The sequence below is a fragment of the Hippocampus bargibanti genome, linkage group LG12 (genome assembly GCF_051943395.1).
Source record: "Hippocampus bargibanti isolate YZ-2025 linkage group LG12, ASM5194339v1, whole genome shotgun sequence".
Lineage (NCBI taxonomy): Eukaryota > Metazoa > Chordata > Actinopteri > Syngnathiformes > Syngnathidae > Hippocampus > Hippocampus bargibanti.
This window is the reverse complement of record NC_142745.1, coordinates 3,142,589-3,167,228: the sequence shown is the minus strand read 5'-3', so window position 1 is coordinate 3,167,228 and position 24,640 is coordinate 3,142,589. Positions and strand designations below refer to the sequence as shown.

The 24,640-nt window shown below is 40.4% G+C and overlaps 1 protein-coding gene across 2 annotated transcripts in view; it reads left to right on the top strand.

The window, feature by feature from the left end:
- chchd6b (coiled-coil-helix-coiled-coil-helix domain containing 6b) overlaps nt 1-24,414 on the top strand; it is a 37,405-nt gene extending 12,991 nt beyond the window's left edge. For both annotated transcript variants that reach the window (XM_089010325.1, XM_089010324.1), the window contains 3 exons: nt 5,940-6,010; nt 12,455-12,590; nt 23,191-24,414. In XM_089010325.1, coding sequence (XP_088866451.1) covers nt 5,940-6,010; nt 12,455-12,590; nt 23,191-23,214 — 231 coding nt within the window. In that variant the 3' untranslated portion in view covers nt 23,215-24,414. The remainder of the gene's footprint in view (nt 1-5,939; nt 6,011-12,454; nt 12,591-23,190) is intronic.
- Nucleotides 24,415-24,640: the final 226 nt, after the last annotated feature.

Below are 24,640 nucleotides of genomic sequence, written 5' to 3'. Positions count from 1 at the left end.
GAGTGTTTAATCCCCTTCACATATTACATGTAGAGTGCACAACAAATTAATGGGTAACTGGTTTTCAAATTTGACCATAAAAGTAATGACTGTGATTGTGTAATTCAGATTCTTATCTTACAGACAGTGTAATTGTCGGCGTTCAAATACCTGACATGTTTCGGCGTCTACTTCCGCCTTCGTCAGAGTGTCACGGATGTTGTTGTGACGCGCCATTTTCAGCTGATGTTGCTATCGGGGCGTGACCTACCTGTCAGATCTGTGATTGTGGTTTACATGGGAAATTTTTACATTTTTTAGTTTGTACTTTAGCCAGCATCATGGAATTTGACATGCTTCATTTGCTTTTACGGACAGGATAAAATGATGTGGCGGGCCAGATTTGACCCCCGCGCCTTGACTTTGACACCCGTGATATAGGTTATTGCTAATGTGAACGTATACTTTAAGAGTTGACTGCTGAAGGGGAAAAGTGCTGTTGATACTTAAATATGTTAGCATATTTTCAATCATTAGCATTAATTGGAATAAACCAAGATATGACATTTGTTCCATTGGTACCTTGATACACGTTATCGCTACCCCGCTCATCCTATGTCCTCACTTCCACTCTTAACCCGTTTTTTGAGTGTTTCACTTGAGACCAGCTGTTGCGCCTTCCGGCACGGACCCATCTCGGGACCTTATCTGGTCCCTGGCACGAGCTTTCTCGAACCCACCGAAGAAAAAAAAATCCGTCTCCATAGTTAAGTCAGATGGCATGGCTCCCTGCATGCGAGCGGCACACCAAGCAGCGCTTGACGGAGGAGAATGATTGGCAGAAGAGTGAAGGATGCTCTATCTTTCTGCTTTTGCTGCCATAGTCCCCTTTCCTAGACATTTTCCACCCCTGCTTGCTCGCAGCTGACCTGCATGTGGATGGGGGGGGGGGGGGGGTTGAAAAAGAGGGGGACTGAAAGCAAGAGATAAAGAAGCTATATAGACTATGAATTAAGCAGACAGTCCCTCCTGAGCAGGCATCTATCGCCCTCCTTCTCTTCTCTTCCATTTTCAATCTAGCACTTAATTCATCCAGGTCTCCTTCGCTGCCCTCTCCACCTTTCTCCGCCTATCTTCACTTTCCCATACCTGTGGAAAATTCCCTTAAAATGAAATTAATGGCCTCTTAAAAATTCAATTGTGATCTACTGTCTTGGGTCACGCTCATAAATGCTGAAAAAGAGCAAAGCATCAAGTTTTCTTCTGTCCTAAACTCATATCCATGCTCATCGTATCCATTTTTCAGCAAAGATACGTTTCAACTATGCCCCACCTTCAGTATTTTTCTCTGAGACAGTGATGAATAATACACAAACCTCCATATATTTACTGTAATTTCCAGACTATTGGACCCATCCGAGTATGAATTACATCCACAAAATTTAAAATAGTAATAATAAATTAATTGTATAGGCCACACTTACTATATTTCGAATTTTATAGAAAGATGCTCATAAAAGATTTTTGAAAAAAAAAAAAAGTTAATTTCTGTAATTTCTCAAGATTAACTCATTCATTGCCAGACGTGCAAAAAGTCCACTCCAGTGCCAGGGTTTTTGTTATTTTCACTCAAATTCCAGGACCCACAGAGTATTTACTTTTAGGACTACATAAACATTCAATGCTTTCATCAGAAAAAAAGAGTTCATTCCTAAATTGTACGTGTCTAAACCCTAATGAGGAATAAACGGTACAGAAACTGGATGGATGGTGTGTGTTGCTAGTTAGCGTGTTTTGTCTCTAAATTCATTGAGACCAAGCCATAAGAAAAGCCATAAGCCATAAGACAAAGCCATAAGTGTGCATTCTCGTGAATGCACACTACGAAATGCTAATGGGAAGTATTGGTATTGGCGTTAAATGTATTGGCAGCATGACGATCGTTAGCCTGTAAAAAAATCCGTAAATGAGCCGCATCATTCACGCCGCAGAGTTTAAAGCAAGGGGAGAAAAAAAAGGTAATGGTTAATTGTAAGGAATTTACGGTACATATTCACCCATATGCGTATGTCAAAAGATAAGAGCAACGAGATTAGTTGCAGACTTCCTTGCAAATTGTTGTGTGATCTTTCACTGAATCAACATTTTACTTAGTATAACCAATAGCTGTGCACGTCTGTGTTTGAATAGATGGATAAAAACATGCTGCGGTTTGAGTTTGCCAAAGGGATGAATGATAACGCACATTAGCTTGTTTATAGCTTGGTATAGATGGATTTTGGGTCCACCTGAGCACAAATGAGTGTGTGCAACTGCTTACAGTATTTGTTTGTATAGTGGCGGGTTTGACTTGTCACTGCCCAAGTAGTTGTGATATATCAATCTCTTTCTGCCACCATTTGTAGAGGTTAGTTTACGAATAGATACCTCAAGAACCCCAAACATAACGAGACAATCCCTAGCACTACTGCTCTCTTTTGTATTCATGAAGGACTTCCTAATCTGTTCAGGTTCAGCATGTCTTCCTGTGACAACAAAGCCTGTGACTCTGTAAACAAGTGTCGGTTTAAAATTCATCTCTTTTAATCCCCTCTGCCCTGCTTTGTTAGCACCTTCCTCTGTGAGAAAAAAAATCTGTCTTCGTCCGAGTATAGGGAGCTTGGAGAGGAAAAAAAAACACCCTCGCCACACTCTGACATCATCCTATCTCAATCCAAAACTGCTGGAGTGTCGTCTGCATGCAAGCATCATTGGAACAAGCGTTCACGCACATATAGATTTACTCAGACACCTGCATGTATGCAAGATTACACCCACACACTCATCTACCATGCACCCACACTAATCCTCCGTGAGCTTTTCCTACGCCCCCCCGCCACCAAAATCATAGCCTCCTTCCGTTGAGGGTTATCGTTCCTCTTGACTGTCTCTCTTGGGCTTTTGTCCCCAAATGTGCAAATGACCGTGGAGAGCTTGGTTTTTGTGCGTGCTACTGATAGCGGTGACATTCCTCTGATGTCAAAGAGCTGAGCATGGGTTGTTAGTCTGTTTTTGGGCTAACACGACAACAACAAAAAATAATAATATTCATGCTAAATGTCGCTTCATGCAAACATCCCCCATTTCCTCTGCTTTGGTATTCCCAAATGAGGAGATACTGTGTATCAGGGAGTCAACACAATCATAGTGTCCTTCCCGAAATTTCAGTTTTAGCAGAAAGTCAAGGTCATAAACTAGTGAAGAAAAAAACAATCTCACTTTGCGAGTTTGAGTTTTATCCCAAAACATGCTTGACAGGGTAATGAACTGTCACGTTTTTCAAGGTGGTGATGGCGGTTGCGGATCCCAAAAAGCAGGCAGGAGGGAGCAGGAGGTCGTGTTTGTCAAATTGTGTTAAAATAAAGTCATCAGGAACAAAATGTACAACATCAAAGTCATCTGAACGGGAAAAATACAAAGTATCAAAAGAAAACCAAGTGTAAAAGTCCGCCAAGGTTAAACAAACACATGCACAGCATACAATGCATCCAATTGCACAATGCATACAATTGCATACAAAGCATACAATGACCCGACACTGAATGGTCGTGCTGGGAGTCCTTTTAACTGTGACTGATTGGGAACGACCAGTAATTGCGAGCGCTATCCGTTGGTCGACAATCCGAACGTGGCAATCCGCCACTGATCGGGACGACAAGCACCTGTGCAGGTGCAGGCGGGGCCGATAGCGCCACCCGTTGCTCGCCAACCAGATCATGACATGAACGAGTTATCATTTTTTTCAGAGTTGAGAACATGTGCGTTCATGGTTATTTTTCCTCGACACCTGACTAGGAACTAGTCAGGAACTAGTTGTATCCTTCCTCTCAACGAACCTTTGACCTTAATGAAGACAGGTGCAGAAGAAATTAATCGACGACAACACAATTCGCTGTACACACACACACACACACACACACACACACACACACACACACACACACACACACACACACACACACACACACACACACACACACACACACACACACACACACACACACAGGAAATGGGTCTTTCCATTTTGACCCAATTTTTTTAGGTTCAAATGAATATAATAAATTCGGTCAAAAACAATACAAAAATGGGTACTATATTAATTATAACACCCCCTAATTGGTTTCTTTAAAATAAACCAACATTAAAAGTTTGTCATCTTTATTCAGCACTCAGAAATTAATGAATGAGCCATTTTTAAACAAGCAAAAATGTGCCCATTTTACATTTGATTTTTGCTTGTTGGCATTCCAAATATCAGGCCTATTCACTCCTTTGTAAAAAAGGTTTATTTTAAATAACTCTGTGATTGATCTGATATTTATTTTCTAACACAATTTTCTTTGAAAGTAGTTATTGAAGGATTTTCAATGGTTAAAACAAAAAAGGGAATTTTTATGTCGACACTTTCACTATCCTGCGCGAAAAGTGGTCACTAAATAATTTCGAATTGTAATATCACTACCTGTGAAGAGATCAGCCAAGTATCAAGGGCAGATTATTACATCGCAGTTCATACTTGCCGATGGGATTAAGGAAACTGTATCTGTGATATGACTGAAATCTTTTCCAACACCAGACATTGGGATCTGTGGATCAGTGTGAAATAAAAAAAAAATATGAGAATAACCAGGGGGAATTCGGAGAATGGAAGACAGGGGGAAAGCAAAAAAAAAACATTTTGTTGATCAAATTTCTTTGCCTGCTCACTTATTTCAATTATCTTCCTTTGCTATCTGCATGTGTATAGGAATATTGGGGACAATTAAGTAAAAGCACCAGGGCCACGTTTATTTGTTTAAACGTGCGAATGCTGTGGGGTGATGACAAGAGGGATAAACCAAAATGTGTTGTGATGCACTATGACACCATTTTGAAATATTTAAAACATTTTAATTTTAATGAATTTAACTCATTCAATGCCTTTCCCAAATTTACTTGGTAATTGAAAAGCATGACGTGGAACGCCATTCCCGAATTGTTTTGTTTTTTCTTGTGGGGTCGTGGGCGTCAAATTGCGGTCGGACCTCTGGCAATGTTTTTCCCTCCCACAAGGGGACAGCATTTTCCATTGTACAGCATTTCCATTGCAGATAACTAGAGCCAAATAAAATTAACTAACATTTTCTGATGGAAGAAGAAAATCTAAGGTTTCTTACGCTGCATCAAATGTTGATGTAGTCCTAAAACTCAATATTCTGCGGGTCCTGCAATTTGAGTGAAAATGAGAAAGACCCTGCCACTGGAGTGGACACATTTTTGCACATCGTCTGGCAAAGAATGAGTTAAAATAGTGATAAATTTATGGAGGCATTGTTTTCCAAAGCCTTTTGACAAAATTCCCCATCACATCTTTTGGTTAATTGACTGTGACGTTTAGGTACGTTGTCCAAGATAGAAAGTGACTGTATTTTTCCTTGTAATTCTCTTATGAGTGTTTAAGATTAGAATGTAGTGCACTAAACGCTGAAACTGCTGATTATTCACGTCAAGGAGGCCTGCATCTGACCTTGCCCGCATGGCAAAAGCTCTTTCTGTGCTGTAATTGCAGTTTAAATACCACTCTCCCAACATGAATCAACGCATTGTTGGCATATCAGCTGCCCATCGGCATTCCCATTTGCTGGTTGTTGTTGCGGATTCAAAGGTCTTCAATTTAGGGAGCATTTGACATTCTTTTGAGGATGCGTGAGCATCTGATCTTGTTACCTTATTCATGCTTATATTAAATTCTATCATAAAACCAATTGTCATTTCATTCATTTTCATGTAAACACGTACGGTGATATTCTCTTATGTGCAATGGAAGTCTTCGCATCATGAAAAGCTGCGTATGCTCGGGGTGATATCAGTGGTAGAATATCAACAGTAATTTCATATGATCTGTGTCTCATACTTCTTTATGTCACTTTCTTTGCCACCAGAACCTTGAAGCTTACCAGCAGACGGCTGAACAGTACAACCGGACAGCCACCAAAGCAGAGGCTCACATCAGGTAACCCTACTGACTTTTACGGCAGGGCCAAATTTGGTTAACTTTCTATATTTGATGACTTGATGAAGTATATTTCTGGAATGTCCCACCCTATTCTTTGGGTTGTTATTCAATTTCCTTTGTTGGTGATGAACATTATTTCTTTGCTCTGGAGAGACGTTTGACATAATATCCCAATCTGTGAACCAGAATGTTCTGACATGAACTAATTTTCAACATTGATTGATCTCGCGTCATCTGTATTTTTTGCCCATATAGCATTAAAATGCCAACAGAGTCAGTCTTTTCAATGGTTGGGTCAGTGCGAAGCTGCAGTCTGCTGATATCCCTTAAAAAAACATGTTTTCACGTGGGATAGCGGCGCTGCAAGCTCACCTGCTTCAAAATAAAAAACTAAAAGAAAGTGCTTCATCCACTGCTTAAATCTTGCCGAACTGGCACTGCCCGTTTGCAGGCGATGCCAGTTTTCACCCTGTCTAGCCATTTCTGGGAAAGAAGAGAAAGGCCAATCCAGTTCACATTCCCTTTTTCTGTGTATCTGCCAATGATAATCATGTAGCAGCTAATAAGCTGACATCTATTTGTCCATCGTGCTCCTCTGATGCCTGAAAAAAAAAACAATTGCAGACAGGAAGTCTACTTTCACATTCTTGCATTTCATTAGCATTCATGGCTATTCACTCAATTTGCCCCATCGCCCGCACAATTTAATCCAAAAATTTGTTTGACACGATTAGACAGGTTTTGTCAGGGTACTGTTCATTGCTGTATGAAAAAAAAGGTTACAAGATAAGTTGAGTGCAATTTTACTGACAGTTTGTGTCGCCACAATCTTCATCTTATTATTTATTATTTTGCAGTGCCAACGTTGACAATTTTGCACAAGGGCACACTGTATTCAGGCGTCTGTATGCTTGTCATGTTCTGTCTGCATTTGGTCAGCAATTCATTGTGCCGTGGTCACTGTCATTTCACACTACGCTGACCATCCAGTAATTATTCTATTTACTCGCCGTAGAAGGATGGGTGAAGTTTTGAAAGGCTAAGAAAAGCCGTATTCTCCGTATTTTCTTCTGGCATTGTGTTGGCCTCCATTTCCAACTTGTGCTCTAAATTCATCTTTTATCACGTCAATTTCACTTGTCAACATTTTCATTCTCTCTGCTGCTCCCATTTCTACTTGGCAAATGTTTTTTTTTGCTCATGCTGCTTTGTTAAAGGACAACCGACGTCTCCGGACAAGTTGTGTCCATAATTTGTAAAATGGCTTCAAATGACTTCTACTGAGCGTATTTTACAAAGATTCCACCGCATATAGCTATATTTTACCTTTTAAGACTCGCGCTGAATATTCAGGAAGTCTTGTTTTTGAGTTGGTGATGAGTCCGTACGTGACGTCACCAAAGGAACGCCCCCTTGACCGTAAAAAAGACGCATTGTAGCAGTCCTTCCATCACGTCAATGTATTTTGCTGTACTTGTTTGGTCTGGGGAACTCGTGTTGCACCCAAGCACTCGTGTTGCACCTCGTGTTACATCCAAGCGCCATATAAGGAATTTATAAGCCTGTGGAAACGGAGGTAGCCACGGGAGGCCGCCATTTTGTGCCTCTTTTTTGGGTGAGAGATTTACCCCCAATGTTGCCTCAAAATGGCACAAATAAATTATTTAATCGATTGCAAATATGTATGCTTTCCTCTTCAGAACTATTTGAATCATATTCATAACTGGATATGTAACAAGAAAGCATATTCTCCGAATCTGAAGCCATTGTTTTGATTCACTAGCAATGCAAGACGTCTTGGTCACGAACTGCGGGCGGGACTTTCTGAAAATGCCCAATTCGCTGATATCCCTAAAAAATATCCCTAATTTTTTTTTTTTTGTTGTTAGCGTGCCTGTTTTGAACCGATGCATTCAATGAGGCTTGGTGTTCATCGAGTGCCTCACTTTGATTTAAAAGTAGAAAATCAAAATGACATTTGTTTACCTATGTTGTCATTTTTTTGGATGAATCTTGGCCAGGAACACAAAAATACCTCCAAAAAAATGCACTTTTTTTTGGCCATCAAAAAATCAGTGACGTAATCAAGTTTTTTCAAAAATAGACATACCGTATTTCCCGGTGTATAAGGCACACCCAAAAGCCTTAATTCTCCTCAAAACATTATACTGTACGCAAGTGCGCCTTAAATGTCAAGTCATTAAGTGACAACAGGTCTCGCAACTACTGTCAGCAGCTACCGACTCCATTTCCTCCATTTTTGTGTGCCTTATATTTATAAAACAGCGTTTGACAGTGGAAGATGTTTCATATATATCAGCCACTTTTCCGAGGCACTGTTCCAAGGGTAGATGCTTAAAATACAGCATCAAGCCGTGGAATTGAAATGCTCGAAAATAAAAAGGCAAGTGATGCCAGATAGTCAGGCTCAATTTGAGTGAATCGGTCGACCACTGAAGTTCTACTGATTGAAATGTTATCAGCAAATAGATGTCACACGCAAACAGGCCTGCGACATGTGCACCTTATCTTGTTCCTGAATGTCACCTGTTTTAATGAAACCCTCTTCTTATCCCCTTCCATCGCCGCACTTCCCTACAGTCCCTCAAAGTGAGTTTGGTGGGGGATCAATCAGTGCAGCTAACGGTGCAAATTGTCCTCCTACACTATCTTCTTTCCGCACTCCTACTGTCCATGACATCCATATTGACTGTTTTAAATGGGTTAAGTTAGACCCCCATTGAACCTTTAAATACAAAATGTGTTCAACTCAAAATATACGTCAACACAAACTTAACTCACTCGCTGTCATTCCCGAATTTATACGGAAATTGAAAAGCATGACATGGAGCGCCATTCCCGAATTTATTCGAGATTTGGTTTTTCTTGCGGGGGGTGCCGATAAAGTGCTGGTCAGACCTCTGGCAATGTTTTCACTTCCACAAGGCTGGCAGCTCTGCAAAACTGCATCGCTAATCAATTCACAATCTTTGCTGGCTTCAACGTTTTTTTAGACCCGCGGCAGAACATTTCTATTACCTGTTCCAATCCTGGAGACTGACATTTCGTAAGTGCATCACTTGGCAAGAGTGGGAGAAATCACAATTGGACTTCCCTAAAATAAATCAGTCGTCGCACCCTAACGTACTTTGTGGGGACTCCTCAGACAGTTTTCACAACTATGTATTAGCCAGTGATGTTATGTGGCGTTTGCAAGCTGGAATTTTCATAACTGACACGTATTGTTTCCAATGTTATCCTTTTGACACGACCGCCTAACTTCCTTTCAAAGCTTTTGTACAAAAAAAGATGCATGCGCCCTAATTCCTTTTTAATCTCGTCCCTGCCCTGACATCTTTGATCCTCTTCTTTCTTCCCCTTCACCCAGCGTAATATGAAAAAATGCAAGATAGAAAGCCACGGCTCTTGCTTGAAAGGAGTGCAAATCCTTGTCATCTCACGTTAATAACCGTTCACACACAAACAGCAGCAACTTAGACAAAGAAGGAATAATCAAATGTAACGCCTTAACAGTCTTTGCCTTTTCCTCTTATTGCTTTATTCCCCAATGTCACACTTGTGCCAATTTAGAAACCTAAGCTCTCTTTGCATCAACCACACGCTGCCAAGGTGAGACAAATAAGAATGGGAAACTTTAATGATTGGAAGCTCATCTTTCTTCCGCCAACTCTGCACATATTTATGCAAAACATCACAGGCGGAAATACGCCCATGTGTTGTTTTGCTTCTTCTTTGGTGCAAAATCGTCGCTGTCAAACAAACCCAAGCGCCCAATAGTTTTCTAATAAGAGCTCACCTTTAATTTCAGTCAAACGAGGCAGTTGCTGCAGATTAGGCGAGACAATTTTCTGCTTCAGATTCCATTATTAGAACACTCCTGCTGTCATAAAGTTTCTCTTCATGAATAGAGAAAAGATTTACCCCCCCCCCTACTCCCCTCTTGAGCTCGGATTATTACCTTGGGGCTATTGTAGCTGTTATCGCCTCCTTTTAGTGATTCATTCACAACACGGAACAACTGTCAGAATTTAAAGTCAGACATCAAGCCCTGCTGTAATCATTCTAATGCTTGAAAAACTCTTCCAAAGAGGTTTCAGATGACTAAACTTCCACAATCAACATCATCACTGTATTGTTAGTATTAGATTGTGTTACCTTATATCATGGTTCATCCTGTGCCCCCCTCCATACCCCACCAAAATTTACGGTGCTCATCTGCCCGTACATTTACTGGCATTCCTGATGTAAACCGCGGAAACCTTAGCATCAATGTTTTAAACTATTTACACACCTGATGCAGCTCCATCTTAAACTCACTGTGGAAGATACACAAACCTGAGCTGGATTTGTCAATCTGGGATGTTGCTGAGACAAAACGAAATGGACTGTAGTCTTTTTTAGATACAGTAAAGTCTCGTTATATCGATATCGGTTATATCGATAGTACCGCTTATTACGATACTATTTCTATGAACGCTAGGACAAAATTACATGCGCGCAGGATCGGATATATCGATAGTCTGGTTATATCGATATTTTTTCGGACTCCCGAGAATATCGATATAACGAGACTTTACTGTATGTGTGAATACATTATCTTACTCTCTGCATTTCATCATTTGGCATTTTAAACACAACAATACCATCTCACACGTCAGTGCTTCCTTCAATATTACACATCTATTTCAGATCTGGAGACTGAGGGTTAAGGCATATCGCCACTGTTGCTTTTGAGCATACAGCATTTCCATTAAAAACATTTAGTGGACCGTGTTATGTTGGGGACCATTGTCATTATCAGGAACTGTCTCAAGAAATATAAATAGATGTTGTTTTAACTCTTTCACTGCCAGACCATGTGCAAAGATGTGTCCACTGCGGTGCCAGTTTTTTTTTTTTTTTTTTTGTCATTTTCATTCAAATTCCTGGACCCGCAGAATATTGAATTTTAGGACTACCTTAGACTCTCTTCTTTCATAAAAAAAAGAGTTATTTCCTAAATTATATGGTCTGGAGTTGCCTGAGCTTGAAATGAGGGTGGCTGTACAAAATACAATGCAATGATTTATATATTGCTTTAACAACAGCTGAAACTGTAACAAATCACTAACATGGACAAAAAGAAAATGCTGCCCCCTTCATGAGAGGGAAAAACATTGCCAGAGGTCTGACCAGCACTTTATCAGCACAAATTTAAGAATGGCGCTCCATGCCATGCTTTTCAATTCCCCAATAAATGCGGGAATGGCAGTAAATGAGTTAAACGGTGACACAAAATTATTAAAGGCTGAGGAAGAGGCCCGATGGTGAAGTACCACAAACTTGAACTGACGTGACGAGACATGGCAGTGAATAAGTTAATATGCAGCCAATCGCTTGCAAGCCCACAAATGTAATGTTATCTTCAACACAACGTCTCCTGGACAACGTCCTTCCCAAATAACCTTGTCAGATGATGCAAAGAAGTGCATGAAGGAATGTAGCAGATGTGAAGTGCATTTTTTTCCCCTAAGGGCTGTGCAAAGCTGAAATAGTTTGTGGTTTAATACGTCACTGCCACATTTACCTCCACTCCTCCACCTCTCCCTCTCTTTCTCACCTCCGCTCAGGTTGCATTCACTTCTCATTTCATGAATATTCTCTCCTCCAATGATTAATTTAATCCTGTTTCTCCACCCTCCACTGCGCACTCGCGCACACAACCGCAGATACACACCCTACGCGCAACGCGCAACACACATGCCGCTGCAGAGCAATTTCTTCCCCCATTCAGTGTGTGTACACTTTATCTGGCGCGTTCGCCACACAGACGTAATTCGCGGGCGCACGCTAACAAATTAATTGTGTGTATTTGTCAGTGAATGCAGGGAGACCTGCGCTCCTTCATGTGTGACAGATGCATAATTTGGCAATTGCTTCGTGTGGTGCTATGAGCAAAGTGTTTGAACAGGCAGATAAGAGTATGTAAATAAATGTTGGTCAAAAGGAAGTCAGCTTGTCACACAACATCAAATGAAGCCACGCAGCTCTGGATCCAATTAAACACAAATTCCACTTGTCATCATTGTAACTAGAGGGTATTTTGTACCCTGTTCTGCTTTTTCTCTTTACGCTATTGCGCCACCTATGCTAATGTCGTCATTTGGGGTAAAATGTTTGAATTGTGTCACTTTAACCACCCTGTGTCAATCTAAAATGTTTGTTCCATCCACATTTTGATAATTCTCTCACGAGCACACTTGAAATACAATAAGCAAACAAGCAGGTGTGTATTTCATTTGCATACCCATATACAGTATTGTCTTCTTACAAAACTGAGAACTCCAACAAATTGTCACTTGGACAACCTGTGAACTAATTGGGGGACCCATTTTTTGCCCCACATTCTGTTGATCTGTGCGTGTCTTTGTGTGTACGCAGGCCCCGGCAGACTGTGCCAGTGTGCACCGAGCTACAGGCCAAAGTGCTCCAGTGTTACAAAGAAAACCCTCAGCAAACCTTGCAGTGCTCCAGTTTGGCTAAACAGTACATGACGTGTGTGCAACAGGCCAGAAAGGTAGGCGAAAGGCTTCCTGTGTGGGTGGTAACCCGTGACAGAAGCATCGGCAAAACTGTCATCCAATTAAGTTTTTAGATTTACTTTATGTGCTGAAGATTATCTGCAATGGACTTCCACATAATTTTGATCGAGGACATGCTAAATGAAATATTCATTCCAGCATCAAAATGTTGATGATTAAACCTTTATTTACTGTTTCGGCACTTTAAGATAAGCGTCATGACTGTCACATGAGTGTGAAAATATATTAATTTACAACAGCTTCTGACTGCTACAAATTGTCGGTATTTTGAGAAATCACAGTATGCTAAACTAGATATCCCCGTAATACGGATTGTGACCGATATTCTAAAAATCATTCTACCAGCATGCTCCAGTGGGACAGTGCTCTCACATTCGCAATTAGGACCTAGCAGGCAAGAACAACGTTAGCCAAAAGCTAACAATTTGAGGCTAACCCCGATCGCTGCTAATAATAATCGGAATCAGAAAACCTTTATTTATACCACAATGGGGACATTTTCAAATAATAATACATTTAATTTCCAAGCGCCTTTCAAAACTCTCAAGGACACTGTACATTCGCGAGATTTTTTGGTGCGGGTGAGCAGCGCCAGCCATTCACGCCAGCGTTTACTCGACCCGGAAGCTGCTAGTCTTAAAGGGGAAGTCAACATCAAAAAGTTCACTATATTCTATGCCCCTTCACGAGTCCAAAGAAGACAATATGAATGAATAGAAATTTAGCAGCAAAATTCACTCATTTTAAATCCATCTCACGAGGCAGCCATTTTCAGAATCAGAATCAGAATCAGAATACCTTTATTCGTCCCGCAATGGGGAAATTTGCAGTCCACAGCAGCAATTGAAGAGGGATGGGGTTGGGGTGGGAGTGAAAGGATAGAAAACAAGATATTCTAAGCATAACAAAATAAAAATGTCAACTGTATACTGTGCAAATGTAGATGTGCAAAAACCGTTCTATAAACAAGACTGTACATAGTGCAGAATCAAGAGATGCATTTAGATATATTGCAACAACCCATATTTACAAGTGTCCAGTTTTTTTTTTTTTTTTTTTTTTTTCCACATGTGATCATTGGGAATTGTGAAGCCTGACAGCAGTCGGTAGGAACGAGCGGCGGTACCTCTCCTTCTTGCAGCGCGGGTGTAATAGTCTCTGGCTAAAGGAGCTACCCAGAGCTGTCAGGATGGGCAGGAGGGGGTGGGAGGGGCTGTCCGTCATAGCTTTTAGTTTAGCTAGCGTCCGTCTGTTGCCCACCTCCTCAAGAGAGTCCAGCGAGCAGCCCACGACAGAACTGGCCCGCTTGACAAAGCGCTCCAGTCTTTTTCTGTCCCGGGTGGTGATGCTGCCTGACCAGCAGACAATGCCATAGTGGATGGCTGATGCCACCACAGAGTCATAGAAAGTCTTTAGGAGTGACCCCTGAACTCCAAAAGACCTCAGTTTCCTGAGGAGGAAGAGACTTTCTATTAACTGAAAATGATACCACATTCATCACATTAAGTGATTAGATTAGATTGGATTAGATTAGATTAGATTAGATGAGCCTTTATTAGTCTCACAGTGAAGAAATTTACATTTCACAGTAGCAAAAACAAAATACAGGAGCTGCTGTAAAGGCAACCACTCTCGCGGCGCCATCTTGAAGTAAAAAAAACAAAACAAAAAAAACAATATAACAAATAATGTGACACAACACAAAAGACACAGTCTTCAATCTTGAGCACTTTCTGCACCCTCTTCGTTGCATGAAGCAGTTCTAGATGAACGAGGAGAGGCTAAAAGCCTCTTTTCACCAGATCAGGGATGTTATGGTGGAATGTGCAGGTCTGCTATAAGCTAAGCTTTGCAAACAAACGCGAAGCTGTAGCATCCGTTGATGAGAAGAGATTGTCTCACATCTCCTCTCCCACGTAAATCCGCCTCAATTCCAAGCCGCGACAGTTCCACATACGCATCGGCGCTCTCCGCTGACGCTGATACTCAGACACCAGCAAATCCTTTCAATATTTGCAACTTTTTCTATCCAACAGTCTTTTATCTGTGGTTAGTTCCAAGGGGGACTGCTCATTTGACAGTTTTTAAATCTCCAGTCGCCTCTTGTGTTTGGACTTTTTTGATAGAAAGATTACACCCTTATTTGTCTATCGAAATCAATTTTGTCTATTCAGGCTTTGAGAGATGCATTCGGCTCCCTCGTGACACTTTCATTATTAGTTTTCGTACTCGCATCTTATCTCCAAAGTGCTTATTTTTCACCCATTTTTCCATCAAACAAACAATACCAATGACAAAAGCCAACGATATGAAGGAGATAAAAGGCACAAAGCAATAGCTGGGGAATTTGGTTGTTTAAATTGTACACAAAATGACGACAAACACTCATGATGAACACATTCTGTGTTTTCAAAGCCTTCCAATTCCAAAAAGAATTCCACTCGCATGGTGTTCTTTTGTGATAAAGCACTTTATGTGTATTTTTAAATGCAGCTATTTGGGGGAGGGAGTGATGGGGGTTATTCAAATTAAGACTTCATAAAGGCAAGCTCTTGTATCTAGCTACATTTCCAGCAAGCAATATAATGCTTTTGACTTCACAGTTGGTTTTTTTTTTTGTTCCACCTTCTTCTGTGCACATCTCAAGTAAACAAAGTGGTAGTGATGACATTACACATTAACCCCAAACAAGCAAGAATTTACATCTAATTTACAACAGATTCTTAAACAACAGGTCCGGTAACTTTTTGTCATGAGTTTCAGACAGGGGGTGTAACCCAAGCCTCTAGTGTAGCACCTTATAATGTGGTGTGCCATATATTTTGAAACCTTTTATATACTTTTGTTTTCATTTATTAAAGGTGCGCCTTAGACCCCAGAAAATACAGTATTCTGTCAATTGTTTTTTTTTTCCAATGTAACCAATCATATAAAAAAAATTACAATTCTGTAGCCGTACATGAGACAGCAGCCGTGTAATCGATGTATGTCACGCCATATTTTACGAGGTTAGACAATTTTTCATGGTTGTCCTTCATGCTGTTATTTTCCACGCACGGCACGGATGATAAATCATTTAAGTTTCCTTAAAATTCCAAAGGCCTGGAAGGTCAAAATCGTTTTATTCTCGCCAACTTTTCAACCTTTCTATAGGAGGATAAGCCATGAGATGATATCGTCATTTCCCAGACTGACTCGCGCTAATCTTTTGAACAGTTGGACTTTCAAATTGACCTTTACACTTCTAAAGAGTGCACTATCCTCGGCTCAAACTTAAAAAGATGTGGTCAATGCGGTGAGATTGAAAATACTGTGAAGTAAATGTAACCTGTTGACTGTTTCAAAGCTTTTATGAATCACAACTGACTTTTCGCCATTATGCAGGCCATCGAATATTCCTGCTGCTGTCACTGTTGATGTATTTTTTTTCTTCCTTTCACTTCCCTTCCCCCGCATACCATCTAGCCTTATTAAGACCTCTTCCACTGCCTGTCAATTCACACTTTGTCACATTAGCCAGTGCATTAGTTCTGATCTGCACTGCTGGCCATGGAACTCTGTCACATCTTTGCAAGGTTTGCTTACTATGACAGGTGCTACCTGCCCCTACATGCTCACACACATGTATGTACGTATGTACATACAGTATGTATGTGTGTCCAGTCTGCCTTTCTATTAATACTGCAGTTTTGACTGAGTCGACACTCAAACAGCACTTACAATTTTATAAAAGTTTCAGTATTGTGACACATCGGGATAAGATGAAGCATTAAAGCTCAACTGAATGTGATGACAAGCCCCAGATCCTTTGGCTAGATTATGAATAAAGTTAATTGCCCTTTATTATCACACTGTTGGTTTTATCTATAAGCATTTGATTAATTGTACTTATTATTGCGTGACAGGCACTTTTGAGTTCATAGCTTAATTCTGAATCCATTAACTTTTTTTTTAATCCTGCAAAAACACCTGACGTGTTATGTAAATAATTATGTAATATACAGTGTATGTAAATGACACTTTTTTTCAACTATGATTTGAATGTTAAGTCGACACAAAAGCTTACATTACAAGCCTTCTGACAGTTTAAAGGCAATGTTCTTGTGTATGTGCCGAAGGATTTTCGAAAGGAGCCAGGTTCTTTTTTTGCTACTTCACTCTTTGTAATGAGGAGCAAATTAAATTATACATCATGAAATAACTATGTGGTTAATCGTCATGTTGGAATTTTTGGGAAGATGAAGAACCCAAGGCAATGTATGAAAGAGAATTTCTGGATTAATTACATACGGTGAAAAGAAGTCAAATATTGATCATTGGAAAATCATGATGCAGTATCGGTGCAATTACAAACGACGAGAAGTAATGAATACTATTATTCTCATTTTCACACAAGCATAAAATGCTATCAACACTTTAACTCATTTTTATTGGTCCGTCTGTGTAAGCTCTCAGTCGTACAGGAGTGGTCCATCGATGACAAGGTTTCTGCAGCCGTCATCTGTACTTCTTTGAAGGTGTCGGACGTTTCGTTTCTTATCCAAGAACCTTCGTCAGCAAACTAAAGTCTTACTGGTAGTTTAGGCCCTATCGTTTTTATTGGTGTTTTGCATTTAACTAAAAATATCATCCTGCGTGTTTTGGGTATTTTCGATGCTATGAAACGTTTTTCTGATGTCAGTTAGGAAACAAAAAATGGTGTCGGTTGTCCTTTAAATCTTAAACTGTTAATTTTCTGTCAAAATCACGTTTATGGAAAATCTTACTATCAGACCATGAATTGAAAGGCTTTTCTCTTGTCCTTATCTATTCTCTTTCAACATCTAACAAAAACCCCCCATTGTCAAAGTCACATTGAAGAACAAATGTTTCTCAGACCACCACTTTCTGCAAGTGTCATCACCCTCCTCCACAACACTCAATGAGGCTCCACTGGAAACCATTTGCTGGACGCAAATGGTATCGCTGCGCCTTTTTAAAATAATGTACGGGGGCGCACAGCAACTGAGAGACACTTGCCTTTTTATTCCACACGCTTTACCCACTTAAAGCCATCAGTCTCCTGGAGGAAGCATTTTGTCCAGTCCGGTGTGTGAGTGCACGCTGTCCTCAGAGATGCACGATTAAGTGCCACTCCAGTTTTACAGTGATTATGGAATATTTCTCTGCCACAAGTGAATGGGATTTCTAAACGCACATATAAGTCAAAATTGATTTGGTGATTAGTGACATTTAATGTCACTGACAAATATAGACTTCAATGTTGTCATCATTAAAGCCGATGTTTACGACCAATTTTTGGATGCACTAGTTAAAGGACAACCGACGTCTCCGGACAAGTTGTGTCCATAATTTGTAAAATGGCTTCAAATGACTTCTACTGAGCGTATTTTACAAAGATTCCACCGCATATAGCTATATTTTACCCTTTAAGACTTGCACTGAATATTCAGGAAGTCTTGTTTTTGAGTTGGTGACGAGTCCGTACGTGACGTCACTGAAGGAACGCCCCTGACCGAAAAAAAAAAACCACATTGTAGCAGTCCTTCCATCACGTCAATGTATTTTGCTGTACTTGTCTGGTCTGAAAACCTCATGTTGCACCAAAAAGCAAAATACAGTCGAATATTCTTGGATTACTCGATACATGTACAATCAATACTGTACATGCTGAAATTTTTAGGCTTAGCAGAATCTGATCAGTCCTCGATAACCAAAACCCTGCAATTGTATTTATTTGGGGAATGGGGGGGGGGGGGGGTGAGTGCGCATGTGCATTTTGATTTGCTGTTTGTTAGGCTGCTGTAGCTGCAATGGCGCTGCAGCAAGCTTGTTATTTATTGAATTTCCTCTCAGATTACTGCGCTTGGTGACACACTTGAAAGTAGAAAATTGACCTAGGCAAGCATGTGTGAATATCAATATTTGTGTCTCTATCTCTCTGTATTCCATCCCACCTCTCCGTCATCCATCATCACCAAGGCGACCATCCTGTGAAGGCACAGACCACATCAAGTTTTCTCCTACAAACACGCACACACGCACACGCACACACACACACACGCACACACACACACACACACACACACACACACACACACACACACACACACACAGTCCACAGATTTGGCTGAAAGCTATATCATACAGCCAGCTAAACGTCTCGCCTTTTGCCTCTGCTTTCCACTTCAATGTATTGCGTGATCAATTTCTCTCTGCCACGTTTCAGCTACCATGTTCTTTTCTTCATTTTAAGCCAGGCACACTTTATTGGAGAGTTGTGACTCAGCGGTGGCCAAACTTGTTCATTTAGTCATACCGGCAGATCGAATTAGTGATACTGTATTTACTATTATTAACAAAGTGGTGTCCCAAGCATGCTTGCATAGGGTTTCAAATGTTGTTTTTTTTTGTTGTTGTTACCCTCGATTGAATATTACCAATCTCATTGTAAAGTGAAAAAATAAATTATGATTGTGCCCTAATTTGCAACCACAATTAGAACAAGTGGTAGAGAAAAAAGAATGGATAAGTGTGGTCATTTTTACACTAGCAACATTTCAAACTAATTTAGAAAAACAGTCTCCAATGTTCAACAACCAAAATATAAATCTGTTTTCATATTCCATATTTAACAACTTCCTGTCTCGTTACATTGGGATCATTTTTGCCCTAAGTGAAAATGAAATCAATTAGGTCAGCCAATCAAACCAATGCGTGCGTCAAGCATACATCCAAAATGATTGAAGACCTGTTTGTGTGCTGTGCTTGTAAAGGACAAAACCAATTGACTCACAACATGGCCTAACAGCGAGTCTAATCAGTGACCTTGTGTTTAGTTTAAAAAAAGATATATATAAATAAATAAAACACACAACCATAGCTCTACGAAAAGTGTCTGATTGACAATCTTTGCCTGGTAACTGTCTCTTGGCCTCCCAAGAGAAAACCAAGCTGAGTGCCTTTTACCCTGAGCAGAGAAGACAGTTATTGATTTTCTAGTTGTCTATTATTTTTGTTTTTCACAGAGAAAGGGTCGAGTGAGCGAGTCTCTTATTTATTTATTAATTTTCTCCCCATCACCTATGTCAGTGTCAATGTCTCTTTATATGTTGCCACGTGTGTGTTCAGGTGTGCTTGCCCACGTCTCTGTTGCTTGTTAGCTGATGACAGCGGAAGTGTTAACGCAGCCCGCAACGTGAATCCTGTTGCTTTGACACCACTGCCGTTTGAATTAGACTTCCAGTCAACCAACACAACAATTCTCCGACACCTCACATCGCTCACTAATTGGATTGAAACTAGCAGGGGGAGGAATTGCTTCTTTGCTGTGTGTTTGTTGTGTGTGGGTGGGGGTGGGGAAAAAAATAAGGGTAAGCTGTTTCCATCTAATATGAACAAACTTTCATCTTAAAAAAGTGCTATCAAAACAAAGTTTTTCTTTCGACTTTTGAGTTTAATCTATAATACAAAATCGAGACTTTACATTTTGGAACTACATATAATTTAACTCATTCTTTGCCTGACGATGTGCAAAAATGTGTCCACTCCAGTGCCAGGGTTGTTGTCATTTTCACTAAAATTGCAGGACCCACAGAATATTGAGTTTTAGTACTACATAAACATTCAATTCAGCGTAAGCAACCATAGACTCTCTTCTTTCATCAGAAAGAAAGAGTTAATCCCTAAATTATATTGGTCTGGAGTTATCTGAGCTTGAAATGGAAGCGACTGTACAAAATACAATACAATACATATACATACAGTAAAGTCTCGTTATATCGATATTCAAGGGAGTCCGAAAAAATATCGATATAACCGGGACTATCGATATATCCGACCCTGTTTGCATGTAATTTTCTCCGTGCGTGCATAGAAATAGTATCGATATAACCGGGACTATCGATATATCCGATATCGATATAACGAGACTTTACTGTATATATATACACATACAGTAAAGTCTCGTTATATCGATATTCAAGGGAGCCCGAAAAAATATCGATATAACCGGGACTATTGATATATCCGATATCGATATAACGAGACTTTACTGTATATTGATTTATATAGCGCTTTAACAACAGCTGAAGCTGTAACAAAGCACTAACATGGACAAAAGGCAAATGCTGCCTCCTCGTGGAAGGGAAAAACATTGACAGAGGTATGAGCAGCGCTTTTTCGGCACCCCCGGAAGAAAATCCAAAACCTGACTAATTCGGGGAATGTCGCTCGCTGCATGTCACACTTTTCAATTCCCGAATAAATTTGGGAATCGCAGCAAATGAGTTAATGTGATGAAATTTGGACCCCAAATCCACAATCTTAACACTCCAACCCCTCTAACCACAGTAGACTTTTGCAGTTTTGTTCAAGTGTTTCAGTGTGTGGCGTTTACATAACAGAGCAGTGTAGACTTTAATCTAGGGCACACCTTGAGCTGCCCTCTTCCCTTGCTGGAGATGTCAGGCAAAAAAAAAAGTCCCCTGTCATTAAATTATCCAAGTGTGGATGGCGATGGGCCAATTGTGGTGCTTGAGGTCACTTAAAAATCTCGGAACAACTTCATACACTATGCATGAGACATAAAATCCTATCAAATCGTCGCGTATCCGGGTGACTCGCCCTCGCGCTCACCCTCAAATAAAACCGCCTCCACACAAACACTGCCCTTGCTAGCAAGTAAGCAAACAAGCACACTTTGCCTTTTCTTTTTCCCAACGCGAGCGGAACAGTAAAACTAAGTGTCGTTGTCACATTTGCCGCTCATCTCCAATTCGGTGGCACGGGCTGCGATGCCCTCCGATGTACTTGGCAAGCAAGCAACTAACCTGCCCGCCAGCATATCTGCTTGCCAGGCGCGCATGGAGGTAGTTTGCATGCCAACTTGCCTCCCCGGCAGCCACAAGCTAATGCTTCACTAACCTTGTCACCCTGCGTCTCCTCCTGTGATTGTGCGCTTGCATGTGTATTGACACAGGCTGTGACTAGTCGCACCCTGCAGCGACTGGCTCAGCTCTGAGCTGCTTCTTCTCGGCAGCAACTAGCGCAGTTCTTAATGGTGATCTCTCTTTTTTTTAAATTTATTTTTACCCAGCGACAGCAGCGTTTCCAAGGTTGAAGGCAACCGGTTTGGAACTTTTTGTGGCAGAGCAAGTGGTGAAAATATATTGTTCCTCACTTAACTTGCCGCTCTCGTAATACAATCATTGTCATTATCATAGTTATTATTATTAATATATATTTATAGCTCATGCATCCTTTTCACACTACACTTGCACAGTTTACATTTACTCGTAACTATATTATTATTATTATTATTATTATTATTATTATTATTATGACTTTTCAAAACTCTCAAGGTCACTTTACAGTCACAGGATAAAGTTTTTCTGGGGCAGCGGCAGCCATACGTGCCAGCATTCACTCAACCCGGAATAACTCAAATAGATAGATAGCTAGCTAGCTAGCTAATAGCGAGCCAGGTCGCTAATAGATAGCTAGATAGCTAATGTGTTTCCTTTATTATTATTATTATTATTATTATTATTATTATTATTATTATTATTATTAGGGGTAGTAGTGGTAGTAATAGTGTAACTATTATTAGTATTTGTATCTTTTTTTTTATTATAATTATTACTACATTATTAGTAGTAGTAGTAGTAGTACACCCAGTAGTAGTAGTATTAGTATTACTATTATTAATATTCCTTATCTTTTTTCTTTTTCTTCTTATTGCTATTGTTACTATTATTATTATTATTAGTAGTAGTAGTAGTATTACTATTATTACTATGAGGTAGCATGCACAGCCATATGTAGAGCAAATACATTTACATATATCATATGCTTTATACTGCATTTTTATACTTTGCACTATGTACATTTCTTTTTATGAAACATTTTTGTGCAGTTGTACTGTTCAGTCTTCTGTCATTTTTTTGTACATGCAAGACTTTTTTTTCTTCTTTTCAACCATCCCCCCCCCCCACCGTACCCCTTTCAGATTTGCTGCTGTAGATTGCAAATTTCCCCACTGTGGGACTATGAAAGGCATTCCGATTATTATTTATTATTATTATTCTTTTTATTATGATTAGTATTAGTATTATAAACCATACCCCTTTCCGTGTGCAATAATACCCATCTCATGTTTTTTTCAAGACAATATTTCTTCTGATTATGTCTTTGCTCGGTAACACAAGCATTTTATTTAATGCACAGGCAATGGATCGACATTTACATCAAGTAACACTTCACGGTTGGGTATTCACAGTCTCGTGTTGCGGCGGTCTTCATGAGTAGGCTGTCACATCATTGTGTAGCCGTGGACGAAGCGTTCCAATAAACTAGTTAAGATAGCCTGAAGCTCTCCACTTTATGGTTGATTTGGTAAGCCACTGAAAAAGCAGGCTGTAGTCTTTTCGAGCTTTTTTGATTGACCCCGTTTTTCAGAGCTCCTTTGCACAATCATATTTAGCACTTGACTACTCGAGTTCTTGTGCTGCTCACTCGTGTCAGATTTTGAAATGCGGCACTCTGTTCTTGTATTCCTCCGTTTCTGTCTTGCAGATCTCACCGACCAATCATGGATGAGAAGCCTCAAGCAAGAAAAGCATGAAGAGCAGACGTGAAGAAGGAGCGTGTCAAATCCATCCAATTCTTGCCTTCCTCGATGCTTTCTGTTCGACATCCATCCATGTATTTATTTAGCCGCCACCACTGAAGAGTTTCCCTCTTCTTCCTCCACTCGCCATCCTTAACTTTTTTTTTCTTCTTTTGAGTGTATTATCATGATTTGCCTCTCTGGAGTATATGATGCCTTAATTTAATGTCAAGTTGCACAGGCACATCCGTACCTTCTCGGAAATAAATCCAGGTGATCCAGCGGTGATGAGATGACAGGTTATGTGCCGTTGTGTTGTTTGTGAATGTGTGCCACGGCTGTCTCGTCACAGCATGCTAATAACAACTGGAAATGGGTTTGTGTGCACCCATCTTACAAGGCCCAGAGGCTTGATTGTATGCCGTGCTTGTGATTTCATTAAGAGAGCATAGTGGGAGGACCCGTGAATGGTGAGGTGTGCGTGTATTAATGTGTGTGTGTGTGTGTGCGCGTGTATGTGAATCATGTCTGTCCGCTATACTAAACCTCTGTGCATTTATGTGGTCACGAGAAGCTGCGTGTGTGGATGCGCATGAGGAAAGACAGGCCACATATTGTCCCTGCTGCTGTTACCATGGCGACTGTGTTGCTTTGCGCAAGCGGCAAGGTGTGGAGGAAGCTTACAGATAACCCCCCCGAGGTCAGCGCGCAAAGGTACACCCCGCAACACCGCCCATAGGTGCACACTTAACCCTTCCGCCCCACGTGTATCTGTTTTTGTGTGTGCATAATGTGTGACTTTGTTTATGACTTCAAGATGTTTTTCTTACTTGGCATACGGTGTACGGCCGGTGATGGCAAAATGGAGACAGTGTAAGCTGACTTTGTTTGCTAACGGATGCTGATGTTTGTCACCATTCCACCCGTTGTGGATCGACTGCACGTTTGGATCCAGGCTGACCAGGTACATGACCTCGTGTACCGCTAAAAGACATGATTGATTCTTTTGAACGATTCTGACTGTACTCGTAATAGCCAAAAGTAAATGACTTGATCACACCCTGACTAAAACCACTGGCAGACCGTCAAGGCCTGAAAAGCTTTCTCTGCTTGCCTAAAAATATCAGAATCACGGGCTGATGTTAATTATATTTTGTCCTTGAATTTTTATTAAATAATTCCAACTTGTATTTCATCTTCCTTTCATTACTTTTCCCCTGTTGCACTGCTTCGCGGTGTGTGATTTTGTATTTAAGCATTTCACCAATCACATTTCAGTCATCATCTGTTACTAGGGTCAGAAATCTACCTGTATGTCTTCAAAATCAGTTCTGCAGGCCTTGTCGCATAAAAATTTATGGCCATGAAAAGTGTTTTCTAACCAATCAGATTTTAAGTTGGCAAACCAAAAGGGGT